This window comes from Oncorhynchus clarkii, chromosome 6 (assembly GCF_045791955.1).
Source record: "Oncorhynchus clarkii lewisi isolate Uvic-CL-2024 chromosome 6, UVic_Ocla_1.0, whole genome shotgun sequence".
NCBI lineage: Eukaryota > Metazoa > Chordata > Actinopteri > Salmoniformes > Salmonidae > Oncorhynchus > Oncorhynchus clarkii.
The window spans coordinates 36,830,714-36,844,826 of NC_092152.1; the positions used below are offsets into that span (position 1 = coordinate 36,830,714).

Genomic DNA, 14,113 nt, shown 5'->3' on the forward strand with positions numbered 1-14,113 from the left:
TTTCATTTTTCATTGCATATTTATAAAAAATAAACTGAAATAACAAATTTACATAAGTATTCAGACCATTTACTCAGCACTTTCTTGAAGCACCTTTGGCAGCGATTACAGCCTCGAGTCTTCTTGGGTATGACGTCACATTGTTCGTAACTTGTTTTGTACATAATGTTGCTGCTACCGTCTCTTATGACCAAAAAGAGCTTCTAGACATCAGAACAGATTATACGAAGAGTTTTTCTTCAATGAGCCGGAGGGAGATACTACAGACACCCGACCAGGCCCAGATCCCCGTCATTCGCTGGAAAAGGAAATTTTGCTGAATAAGATCAGGGTGCCTTGTGAGGATCAGGTGACGAATAGCTAATCTGGCTTTGCCTTCCATCCTGCTAGCTAACGTTCAATCGCTGGAAGAAAAATAAATGGGACGAACTGAAAGCACGTATATCCTATGAACGGGACATTAAAAACGGTAATATCTTATGTTCCCCCGAGTCGTGGCTGAACAACAACATTAAGAACATACAGCTGGCGGGTTATACACTCTACCGACAGGATAGAACAGCAGCCTCTGGTAAGAAACGGTACGGGGGCCTATGCATATATGTAAACAACAGCTGGTGCACGATATCTAAGGAAGTCTCAAGGTTTTGCTCGCCTGAGGTAGACCACATTATCTACCTAGAGAGTTTTCATCTGTATTTTTCATAGCTGTCTATATACCACCACAGACCAATGCTGGCACTAAAACCACACTCAATGTGCTGTATACCACCATAAGCAAACAGAAAAACGCTCATCCAGAGACGGCGCTCCTAGTGGCCGGGGACTTTAATGCAGGGATACAAATCTGTTTTACGTAATTTCTATCAGCATGTTAAATGTGCAAGAGACCACCTTTACTCCACACACAGAGACGTGTACAAAGCTCTCCCTCGCCATCCATTTGGCAAATCTGACCATAATTCTATCCTCCTGATTCCTGCTTACAAGCAAAAATTAAAGCAGGACGCACCAGTGACTCAGTCTATAAAAAAGTGATCAGATGAAGGAGATGCTAAATCCTGGAATGCCCTCCGACGAACCATCAAACAGGCAAAGCATCAATACAGGACTAAGATCGAATCGTACTCTACCGGCTCCGACGCTCATCGAATGTGGGAGGGCTTGCAAACTATTACAGACTACAAAGGGAAGCACAGCTGAGAGCTGCCCAGTGACACGAGCCTACCAGACGAGCTAAATAACTTCTATGCTCGCTTCGAGGCAAGTAACACTAAAACATGCTTGAGAGAATCAGCTGTTCCGGACGACTGTGTGATCACGCTCTCCGTAGCCGATGTGAGTAAGACCTTTTAAACAGGTCAACATTCACAAGGCCGCAGGGCCAGACGGATTACCAGGACGCATACTCCGAGCATGCGCAGACCAACTGGCAAGTGTCTTCACTGACATTTTCAACCTCTCCTTGTCTGAGTCGGTAATAACAGCATGTTTCAAGCAGACCACCATAGTCCCTGTGCCGAAGAACCCTAAGGTAACCTGGCTAAATGATTACCGCCCCATGGCACTCACATCGGTAGCCATGAAGTGCTTTGAAAGGCTGGTCGTGGCTCACATCAACAGCATCCTCCCGGACACCCTAGACCCACTCCAATTCGCATACCGCCCCAAAAGATCCACAGATGACGTAATCTCAATCACAGTCCACACCGTCCTTTCTCACCTGGACAAAAGGAACACCTATGTGAGAATGCTGTTCATCGACTGCAGCTCAGCGTTCTACACCATAGTGCACACGAAGCTCATCACTAAGCTAAGGACTCTGGGACTAAACACCTCCCTCTGCAACTGAATCCTGGACTTCCTGATGGGCCACCGCAGATGGTAAGAGTAGGCAACAATACATCTGTCACGCTGATCCTTAACACTGGGGCCCCTCAGGGGTGTGTACTTAGTCCCCTCCTGTAGTCCCTGTTCACCCACGACTGTGTGGCCAAACACGACTCCAACACCACCATTAAGTTTGCTGATGAGACAACAGTGGTAGGCCTGACCATCGACAACGATAAGACGGCCTATAGGGAGGAGGTCAAAGAACTGGCAGTGTGGTGCCAGGACAACAACCTCTCCCTCAATGTGAGCAAGACAAAGGAGCTGATCGTGGACTATAGAAAAAGGTGGGCCGAACAGGCCCCCAATAACATTGACGGGGCTGTAGTGGAGCGGGTCGAAAGTTTCAAGTTCCTTGGTGTCCACATCACCAACAAACTATCATGGTCCAAACATACAAAGACAGTCTTGAAGAGGGCACGACAAAATCCTTTCCCCCTCAGGAGACTGAAAAGACAGCTGCACCATCGAGATCATCCTGACCGGTTGCATCACCTCCTGGTATGGCAACTGCTCGGTATCTGACCATAAGGCGTTAAAGAGGGTAGTGCGAACGGCCCAGGGCCAAGCTTCCTGCCATTCAGGACCTATATAATAGGCGGTGTCAGAGGAAAGCCCATAAAATTGTCAGAGACTCCAGTCACCCAAGATATAGACTGTTTTCTCTGCTACTGCATGGCAAGCGGTACCGGAGCGCCAAGTCTAGGACAAAAAGGCTCCTCAACAATTTCTACCCCCAAGCCATTAGACTGCATAACAATTCATGAAAATTGCCATCGGACAATTTACATTGACGACCCCCCCCCCCCCCCCCCCCCCCTGCTGCTACACTGCTGCTACTCGCTATTTGTTTGTTATCTATGCATAGTCATTTCACCCCCACCTACAAGTACAGATTACCTCAACTAGCCTGTACCCCTGCACACTGACTTGGTACTGGTGCCCCCTGTATATAGCCTCGTTATTGTTATTGTGTTACTTTTTATTTTAGCCTACTTGGTAAATATTTTTTCTTCTTCCTGAACTGCACTGTTGGTTGAGGGCTTGTAAGTAAGCATTTCACGGTCTACACTTGTTGTATTCGGCGCATGTGGCAAATAACATTTGATTTGATTTGAGGGTCATAGCAAAGGGTTTGAATACTTATGTAAATAAGGTATTTCTGTTTTTTTGTGTGTTTTTTTTTAATACATTTGCTAAAATGTCTAAAAACCTGTTTTCACTTTGTCATTATGGGGTATTGTGTGTAGATTGATGAGGATTGTTATTTATATAATCCATTTTAGGGGTCTGAATACTTTCCGAATGCACTGTATGTATAAAAAAAAACTATATTTCCTGTGTTTTCTTTTATGTCCTAGATATAGTACAGACACTTCAAAAACGTATTCCTTATCATTTATTAAGATGAAATTGGCAACTCTGTTACAGTCAACCGTGTTACTTAGACACTTACTATAGTATTTTTTTTATTTCACCTCTTGAGATGGGAAAACTGTTTTTTATGTAGTTGAACATGTTCTTTATGACAGAATGTTAAAATTACGTTAAAAAAAAGTGAAATACAAATATTGCCGAATTGGTAGAAGGACCCTTCTGTTTCATAGTTATTACGTATCGTAGAATATAAATTATGTGTTAAGCGAGACAGAGGACGTGACTGACAATCCCATCCCTACACTGAGAAAAAATGTAGGTAAGGTAGGGGCCGTGCTGTGAATGAGTGGTCTTGTTGACAGATGGAGCTGATAGTCTGCATTAGGAGGAGGGTCTCTTGGGACCAGAAGGACGAGGTAGTGCACATCAGACAGGATCAGTTGTTTTTCAGGAAGAAAAAAAGATGAACAGAATGGTTACTGGCCAGTAACATACAGTTGGTCTTGGTACAGCTACTTCATGAGCACCTGGCAAATCAAAGCACCTGGGATAGGAACATTTTAAAGTAGCCTTTTGAGTGAGAGCCTAAGCATGGAGATACTACAGACATTGTAGATCAATACTGCAGCATTCAAAGGAAATTGCTCTCAAAGTGGTACTGCTTTTCAAAAATGGCATTTGTCCCAACAGGAAAGGAACTGCAGACTGCAAAGTGAATGCATGTGAATCACACATTTCATTTACAAATCTCATAGATTTACACCTTGACAGGAGTGAGTTGTTTTCAGTTTATCTCTTTCAGTACAACAAATGTTCCCATTTCGAGGTTCACTGACTTGCTGAACTGGAGCAGGAGAAAGGAAGACTGGACGATACAAACGTTGGCCGAGAAAGAGGTGATACCTCTACCTGTCATTTGCTGCTGAGTCACTCCCGGTCGTCTCCTGTCTCAATGGGCCTTTTGTTGCTGCCTGCTGTTGGAGCTGCTGGAAATGGCTGGCCTGAGCTCGCTGGTGAGGTGGCGGCAGGGTGTGTGTAGCACAGGCGGTTGGTGGCACCTTCATTGGGGAGGGCGGGCTGGTGGTAATGGCTGGAGCGGAGGTAGTGGAATGGTATCAAATACATCAAACACATTGTTTCCGTGTGTTTGATGCCATTTAATTTACTCCGTTCCAGCCATTATTATGAGCTGTCCTCCCCTCAGCAGCCTCCACTGGTATAGTTGGGGTGTGGGATGTGTGTATGTCTCACACGCAAATGATAAAAGGTGTTTTTGGAACTGCTGGAACTATGTGGGAGTGCTGAATGTACATGTCTGTACATGTGGGTGACACTGTGTTCTGGATGTCAAGGTGACTTTGGTTGAAGTCTGGTGATTATGTCTGGGAGCATATGAGCTGAGAGTTACCTGCTTTAAAACAGAGAGAGGATTCAAATACATGCCATAAGCAAACAATGAGATGTCTATGAAGAGACAGTTGTGAGTGAAAGAGTGAATGGTATGAAAGAAAGAAATAAGGAAAATATTTTTTTCTTATGAAGGAAGATCTCAGGACAGACAGCCTGTCTAGCTGCTGATGGTGATTGGTCAGTGTAGAAGTAGAGATGAGGTTATCCCATTGTTTACTTGGCCTGGCATCTCTCAAAGCCAAGTGGAGATGTTGCACATTACTAAGAATATTATGCCCTCTAGTGGTTAAAATGGGACGTTTGCAAATGCATTGCATCGACTTTAACATTTGTATTACATCATGGTAAACAACAAAAATCTACAGTGTAAATATGTTTATTTTTTATTTGTTCAACAGTATTTTATTTTCTGTTCAGATAATAACCATGATTACTCCTTGTTGGTGCATTTGTGGTTCCATATGTAAAGCCTCAGTGACATGATTAAATTTGATTAGGAATAACTTGACCATCAAGACATGCCCTTGCCCAAGTTACAATCTGCTGCAATCTTATAATAGCATATAGTTCAAGATATCAATATCTCATAAATCTTCAAGGCCTAGGCTACCCCATCAACATTAAAAGTGGCTAAACAACTAGTTTAGAATGTGTTAGCTTCATGAATACTTAAAAAATGTCAAAGTGATTGGAAATGCAAATTAAAAATGTGTTGAATGTTTACTATATGGGATAAGATAGCTATTGAGCTATGCATTCTGCAATCCCGACAGCTCTGGGTGCGTGTGTTTTACCCTCTAAATGGAGTGGTCGGTAACCTGGATCAGGGCCAAGGCCAGATCCAGCAGGTCGAATCATCGCGCGAGAAGAAGACAGCGCTGCACCATCAATACTCCTCTCTCATATGCTGAATCATCCCCCAAAAGTGCTTTGTGATTCTGGAAAATGTCTGCAGGACTGACCCATTTCACAGGCTTGTGTTTTCAATATAGTTTAGGCTAAACTTGATAATAGGTGTTAGGCTATTAAGTGACTTGCATTTATTTAATATGATGTGTGGGCATTGGGGAGTCATGCAAACAGGCCTTTGTGTCTGTGTCTCTTCCTGTATTCTGACACTGCGGTGGTCGGGCACGAAAGGTGCATAGCTGCAGACTGCAATACAGCAGTACCGTTTATACATACTCAGTCCTGGCACACAGTTAACATGCATCGATCCCATGCCTGGACTGCTGGGACAGCACGGCAAAACTGTCATGACAGTGTTTACTAGGATTGGATAAGCTGCATGGGAAGTTTCACAATACTTCATCGGAAACAGTCTAGGCAATGTCAATTTGGCCTATTATGTCCTACGTTGGCCTCAGTATCAACATTTAATAGTAAAGTCATTTTTCGCTTTAATTAGTACAATCATTATTATCAGGATATTAGTAGGCCTGGCCTTTTGGTCTTATTAAAAATAACTATTTACATGTCCCCTACAAGTTATCATTTTATGCTCTCGCATTGACCAAAGGTCTATCTTGGCTTGTCTGTGCAGCATGGATTAGCCTGAAATACTTACAAGTTGAATTCGTGTTCCCCCGAGAATAGCTCTTTTTGCAGGAGCTTGCAGGTTTCCCTTACCCTGCTCCTGCCCCTGCGTCAAATGATGCTCGAGTTGCATCACTATAAAAGCACCTGTCTTTGCCAGGCATCACTCGTATCTCACTTCCTCTCTCTTTCTCTCTCCCACACACTCTCACACGGGGCAGTGAGAAGGGACTCCGCAAGCAGCAAAGGTCAGACTAGCATTCCACTTCTCCACCTGGAAACATGAGTTACTCCGGCGACGTCTACTCCAGCAGTTCCTATCGGAAGATCTTCGGGGATGCGCCCCGGAGCTCCGGCCGCATGTCGGTGGGCAGCAGCCCCTCTCGCCTGTCCGGCGGATACCGCTCCAGCGGCTCACACCGCAACTATGGCTCCCCATCCATGGTCACATCCTCCGGCTACCGCAAGGCGGGTGCCGGGCGCAACTTCCACTCCTCCATGCCCGACTCCATGGACTTGACCCAGTCCACGGCCGTCACCAACGAGATGAAAATCATCCGCACCAACGAGAAGGAGCAGCTCCAGGGCTTGAACGACCGCTTCGTCTCCTTCATTGAGAAGGTCCACAACCTGGAGCAACAGAACAAGGTTCTGGAAGCCGAGGTGACTCTACTGCGCCAGCGCCACACAGAGCCCTCCCGTCTGCACGACTTGTACGAGCAGGAGATCCGGGAGTTGAGGGCGCGGGTCGAGGAGCTGACGCACGAAAAGAGCCAGATGCACCTAGACTGCGTGCAGATGAACGAGATGCTGGACCGCGTGAAGGAGAAGCTGGACGAGGAGACGAGGCTCCGCGAGGAGGCGGAGGGCACCTTGAAGAGCTACCGTAAGGACGTGGATGACGCCACGATGTCCCGACTCGAGCTGGAGAAGAAAGTCGAGTCACTGCTGGATGAGATCGCCTTCCTCAGGAAAGTGCACGAAGAGGAGCAGCAAGAGCTGCAGGCTTCCCTGCAAGCCACACAGGTGCCAACATCACATCACCCTTCATGACCCCCATCAGTTGTCACTTGTCACCCTCATCTCCCCATCTCGCCGCCACCAAATAGCCTACCAAATATACACCAAGGGAAAAGTTAGGCAATGTATGTTTTGATGATAACTTTTATCATTTATGGTGATAACCAGTGCCAAATAACTAACACTGTTCATAGCTTGTTATCATATGGCTGGCTATCTTATCATTCACATTCACTGTGGATCCACATTCACTGAGTCAAAAAGTTAATTCACAGCACATGCGCTGTCCTTGGTGCTGAAGCCAGTGAACACTGCGCACTGCGATAAGTGGCAATAAATTTTACGGCACTGCGGTTCTGCGTAAAACAGCACCATGCAGTACTCCCTCTCTTCTGTCAATTCAAACCTAGCATTGACATAGGACACTAACTATATATAAACTATGAGGGAAGTTGTATAACTATAAAATATAATTGAAATGGTGTAATGGTTACTGAAAATTGATTCTGTGCATAGTCTGGAAGTGTTATACAGTCTAAAGCAGGAGCCAGTGTGCTAAAAAGAGGGAATGGGAGGGAGATCGAGAGGGAGGAGAGAGAGGGGGAGCATATGGGTTGATGGGAATGCTAGCGCTCCCACTGATGATGCAGAGAAATAGTAGCGCATTATCTAGGTGTGGTCGACCTAGCATGTAGGGGGGGGGGGGTCAGTCTCACGATGATCAACTATCACGATCACACTTTGTAAACACATTTTACAGGACGATTTCGATAGGTTAATTACTGCTGGCACATAGCTTAGCTGTTGTTATTTACAAGATTGTCAACATGGTTCTGATTCATGTTGTCACACAAGGTTAATTGCAATATAATCATTCATCAAGGTAACAATTAAACAACACTATTGTAGCTTACAGTGTTTTAGAAGGCAGTGGCATTTTGGATAGATCATTGGATAAGGTGATAGTACTCTAAATGCTTTTCTTTAAATAAAAAATAAGTCTTATCTACAATTTAATATCAATTGATGCAACAGAGAATCTTCATTATTGGAAAGATAATTAAGTGTTTGTTTTCTCCAGGGGTTTTCTATTGCCCTGCTCGAGATATAATTGCCATGGAAGCGATTGAAAGCAACACCTATGGTGGTGCACAGAGCCCTGACTCAGGGCTCAATAGATCAGCCCTCAGTATTTTACCTCACTGGATAGATCACATTAGCCCAGGGCTCATAGCTCCCATGTGTCTACTATAAGCCCATGATGGTCTGTGTGGTTTGACATAGATTTCAATAGTGATTATCAAACCTTTTACTATATTTAGTAAAAAAAAACAACAACAAAAAATGGATGTTGCAACAATTTTGGTTTGGATTTATTATAATAGCCTACTTCACATTTACAGTAAATTAGCATTAATACGAACATAAAAATAATAATATAATAACGAATACTAAAGCGAAATATTATCATATTTGAATCTCCGCTACACTACAAATATGTATATAGGTAGCCATTGAAGCATTCTCTTCACACCTGGTAACCATACCCAACCCTAACTCCCCTCTGTCCCTACCTGGTCCCAGGTTTCAGTGGAGATGGACATGAGGGATGATAAACCCGACCTGGCCGTGGCCCTGAAGGACATCCGTGCCCAGTACGAGGTCCTGTCAGCCAAGAATCAGAACCAGGCCGAGGAGTGGTACCGCTCTAAGTTTGCCAGTGTGAACGAGGCGGCCTCCCGCAACCAGGACCAGGCGAAGCATAGCAGGGAGGAGCTAAATGAGTATCGCAGGCAGGTGCAGGCCCGCAGCCTGGAGATCGAGGCTCTCAGGGGCCACAACGAGGCCCTGGAGAGGCAGATGGCTGAGCTGGAGGACCGCCATAGCAACGAGATGGGAGAGATGCAGGTACATGAAGTAGGACAGGCTGGCTATTACTGTATACCACACTAATTGCTACAGTACAGGCTTTACCCTATGGATTCTATAGAATTATCCCCTCCTAAGTAACAGGTGTATATCACAGATGGTATGTGTGATGTCATTTCAATTGCACTGTAGCACAACAGATGTAAAAAGGTATTAGGAAATGTACGTTGTGAGGTATTAGGAAATGAACATAGTGAGGTATTTATCATTAGTAACACATCCTGATGTTAATCTGCCTGCAGGAGACCATCCAGGAGCTTGAGTCTGCCCTCCGCAGCACCAAGGGGGAGATGTCCCGTCACTTGCGTGAGTACCAGGACCTGTTGAATGTCAAGATGGCCCTGGACATTGAGATCGCTGCTTACAGGTTAGTCATCACCTAGTCTGAGTCTATATGTCTGATAAAGTTAAGTCCGCATTCAGCATATCGTTGATCCAAACCACAGTGCCTTTCCTGTACTCTAAACACCTTTTCAATATTTGAATTCCAAGTCAGCAGAGTGCTTTGAAAAGTATGAAAGGTTGGAATTTGTTACATTTGTAAACTGACTCTCTTCCACTGATTTAGTCAGTATTTCAGTCAGCTCAGCAATCAGGCCACTGTTGATGCACCACAGTGTCTCTTTAAAAGATTTATGAGCACCCCCCCTTTTCTAAACATTTGAACACCTCGTCAGCACAGCAATAGAATTGAATAAATGTTTGTAAACTGACTTTCTCTTTATCTACATCTCTCCATCTTCATCCCCCTCTTCAGGAAGCTGCTGGAAGGTGAAGAGTGCCGTCTGAGTACAGTTGGCGGAAATATCTTGCAGTCAGGTTACTCTGGCTTCTCCTATTCGTCCAGCCGCTCCTACGCCCTGGGTTCCTCCGCCCCTTACAGGATGAGGAGAGCCAGGCCTGAGGAACCAGAGAAGGAGGAGGATGAGGAAGAGAAGGAGGAAGAGGAGAATGAGGAGGAAGGAGAGGAGGGAGGGGATGGAGAGGAGAATGGAGATGAGAATGCGGTGGAGAATGGAGAGGGAGATGAGGAGGAAGATGAGGAAGAGGAGGATGACGTTCAGAAGAAGAAGGAAGAGAAGGGGGGTGCTCCCAGCAAGAGCACCAAGAGCTAAACTGCTTGTGTCATTGATCATCAATGCCTTTCGCCCTACTACAGTCCACTCATTCACTCATATGGATCCCTTCCCTGTCACCTCATTTCTGATTCACAAGGACACACACTTACCATACTCACGCCAGATGCCTCGCACACACGTACCTTCTCCTCTCGCTCTCTGGGTATCAATAATCAGCTGTGTGGTGGAAAACAGAAAGACAGACAACGCAGAGAGGTCCATTACCCTGCCAGAAGATAAACCTGCAGCTACATTTTCTCAGTATTCTATGTCACGGTTTTACTCCATAGATGATGGTTACCACAGGGAGCAGAGGAAAGGTGGTCAACGTTACAGTATTAAGCCAGTCAGTCAGCAAAAGAGAATGCCTTAAAGCAAGTATGATGTCAGATTAAGAAGTCAGGGATGATATCGCCCAGTAAGGTCCTGTCTTTATGTGCCATTAAGGATATGCGATGTGGTTATTAGGAGCAATTCAATTGTAATCTTCAAGGTAATAGTAGGATACTGGTAGTAGCACACAGACTATGCCGACTATATGCACAGAGGTCTAGAGCATAGAGATTTACCAACTTCTACCAGTCCAACATTTAAGGTGCTTTTTGAAGAAATAAGTAAAAATCATGCCCATGGGTGCCATGCCATATTCTGAGCTGAAGATACCAACTGGCACACTGAATGCTCCTCCCTCCTCTCTTTTTCATTCACAGGAGAAAGATATGGAATGCTCTGTCCATTGAGCCACTTTCTTTTCCATCACTTTTCATCACCAGAAAAGTCAATATTTCCCCACTCACCTTCCCCCCTCTCTCTGTCACTGCGAATGTCATAGCACGGCAAAATGACAACATGGATTCTAGAAAAAAGTACATGAAACCATAGTGTTTATTTGGGAGGGTTCTAATTTCAAAGGTAGGAGATGAGTGCATTGTGCAGCACCTCTTCTGTGTTCAGAAGGACAACATTCAGGACTGAGAAATGTAGAGTTTTAAAATGCTGCTATTTATCACACTATACCCTTATATTTGATGTTGAAATACCCTCTCTTGATTGATTCATTTGTCACTGAATGGATATACCCTCAAAGTAAGATAACTCTCTCTAAACCTGAGGTAAATGTCTCTCCTAGTCCCTTCCTTACCCCAGAGCAGCCTAAGTCTTGTTTGTTTACTATCTGCGGTCGTTTACTGCTCTGTACCCTACGACCTTCTGGCTGGTGGTTTGAGTGGTAGAGTGTGTGTTGTTAAGTCCCAAATGGTACCCTATTCCGTATTTTCTGCACTACTTTTGATCAGAGCCCATCGGGATGCAGCCTGTGTTTGCTTTTAGCAGTGTGCTCTGCTCCAGACAGTTAACAGGCCTGTGGCTGCTGTGAAGGACAGCTGGAGGTGACAATGAGTGAGAGACAGCCCTCCACTCTGACTGCATCACAGGCGGCCGGCCGGTGGCACCTTAATTGGGGAGTACGGTCTCATAATAATGGCTGGAATGGAATGGTATCAAACACACCAAACACATGGTTTCCATGTGGTTGATAACATTCCATTCACTCAATTCCAGTCATTATGAGCCATCCTCCCCTAAGCAGCCTCATGTGGACTGCAGGACCAAGTGGCAGACGGTGCAGACGCCACTGTGGTCATGGGTGGTCACATGGTGCTGCGCCACAGATAAGGGCTATTATCACCATACCCCCCCCCCCCCCCCCACACACACACACACACACACACACACACACACTACCACAGTCTGAGATGGACAGCAACAGTATGTACACAGGACACCCTAGGCAGACATATCGTAGCTGCACGAGAGGGACCATAATAGCATACTGTAAGTTATATGGCCGGCTAGTTTCCATCAATGTGCTAAGCTATCGATATCAGGACTATCTGTGGGTCAGGATACAGTGAGTGACTGCAGAGATATGTAAGGTTATAAAGAATGAGTGAAAATGTTAAAGAAGGAGATATTTATGATTTCTAGTGATAAAAGGAAAAGTGTTGCAGGAAGTTTGTTTAGGGAAAGAAAAATACACGGAAAACCCCAAATGGAATGTACTCTAGAATCCTATACTGTAGTAAAATGGAATGTACTCTAGAATCCTATACTGTAGTAAAATGGAATGTACTCTAGAATCCTATACTGTAGTAAAATGGAATGTACTCTAGAATCCTATACTGTAGTAAAATGACCTGTCCTCCAAAATGTTTGTAAACTTACCGTGGGCAAATGTATAGCTTCACAGAATGTTAAATGTTCTGTTTCTGAGACTGGCACACACTGTGGAAGGCCTTATCTTTAACCGTTATAGATATCACTCCTTCTTCCTTTCCTTGAGAAATGAATCAATTGACAAGCATTGACTGCATGGCCTGATTCTTGGGAGCTTGAAAACTGGGGATGGGATAGATTTTGCTTGTTGAGTGTAAAAAAAAGATAATTGCCTTAACCATGTTCAAAACAATAAAACAACCTTTTCACTTGTATTTCCCATGTTTCCCGAGGTGGTTCAGGAGTGTTGACACAGACCATTCATTCTGCTATACTACTGTGACTGTACGTGCTGCTGTCTCATGCTGTGATATTCCTCCCAAAGCCAAATAAAGCGATTTATTAACCAAACACTCACAACCATCGTCAGTGTCTTCCATTATTATGGTAACATCAAAACCATACTACATGTGTTACAGTATCTCTGTACATTGTACATGTGGTACTGGTACTGACCCTGTAAATAGTATTCTTACTTACTTCATCGTGCTCTTCTTATTTCTTATTTCTAGATCTTGTGTGTTTTTGTTCTACCTTGTTATTTTTTGTATTACATTGTTATTGATTACTGCATTGCTGGGGCTAAAGCTTACAAGAAAGACGTTTCACTGTACTTGTGTAGACTCCAAGAAAAAAAAGGTTCCAAAAGGGTTCTTTGGCTGTCCCCATTGGAGAACACTTTTTTGTTCTAGGTAGAAACCCTTTTGGTTCAATGTAGACCTTTTTTTGTTTCCAGGTAGAACCCTCTGTAGAAAGGTTTCTACATGGATCCAAACGGGTTCTACCTGCAACCAAAAAGGGTTCTTCAAAGGGTTCTCCTATGGGGACAGCCGAAGAACCCTTTAAGGTTAAGGATAGCAATTTTTTTCCTAAGAGTATATGTGACATTAAAACTTGAAACATTTTCTGACTGGGCACAGCCAGGTTAGAACAAGAAGGGCAAATCAAAAAGCAATGCTGTAATATTTGTAGCATTTTGCATTGATAATGCATGCAGTAGACATGATGTTGAACACAAATGTTGTTCAAGCTAAAATCCTTTGTTGAAACAATAAAGCAGTAATCCCACCTCAGTTTGGTAAAACGCTGAGGTATGGACCTGGAGCAAACCTGTCTCAAATTCATAGACAGAGCTATGGATGCAAGGACTGACCATCTATATTATAGGAATGATGGTTTTAACCAATAATAAGAAGAGACTTGCTTGGGCCAAGAAACACAATTAATGGACATAAGACCAGTCCAACCGCAGTGTCTCTGTGAGACGCGGAGTAGGTGAATGGATGATCTCCGCATGTGTGGTTCCCACTGTGAAGCATGGAGGAGGAGGTGTGATGGTGTGGGGGTGCTTTGCTGGTGACACTGTCAGTGATTAATTTAGAATTCAAGGCACACTTAAACAACATGGCTACCACAGCGATACGCCATCCCATCTGGTTTGCGCTTAGTGGGACAATCATTTGTTTCAACAGAACATGACACAACACACCTCCAGGCTGCGTGAGGGAAATTTGATCAAGAATGAGAGTGATGTTGCATCAGATGACCTGGCCTCCACA

At 44.4% G+C, this 14,113-nt stretch overlaps 1 protein-coding gene across 1 annotated transcript; it reads left to right on the forward strand.

Annotated features, from left to right (window-relative positions):
• The first annotated feature begins 6,382 nt into the window (after positions 1-6,382).
• LOC139411079 (low molecular weight neuronal intermediate filament-like) lies at positions 6,383-12,914 on the forward strand. Its single transcript, XM_071156917.1, has 4 exons — positions 6,383-7,239; positions 8,818-9,141; positions 9,405-9,529; positions 9,920-12,914. The coding sequence occupies exons 1-4, from the start codon at positions 6,496-6,498 to the stop codon at positions 10,275-10,277; spliced, it is 1,551 nt and encodes a 516-aa protein (XP_071013018.1). The 5' UTR covers positions 6,383-6,495; the 3' UTR covers positions 10,278-12,914.
• Positions 12,915-14,113: the final 1,199 nt, after the last annotated feature.

Excerpts from the sequence above, each read along its gene's own strand:
- LOC139411079 (XM_071156917.1), top strand. The coding sequence starts at position 6,496 with ATGAGTTACTCCGGCGACGTCTACTCCAGCAGTTCCTATCGGAAGATC. Across the intron at positions 7,240-8,817 it reads CTTCCCTGCAAGCCACACAG|GTTTCAGTGGAGATGGACAT; the intron begins GTGCCAACATCA and ends ACCTGGTCCCAG. Across the intron at positions 9,530-9,919 it reads ATTGAGATCGCTGCTTACAG|GAAGCTGCTGGAAGGTGAAG; the intron begins GTTAGTCATCAC and ends CCCCCTCTTCAG.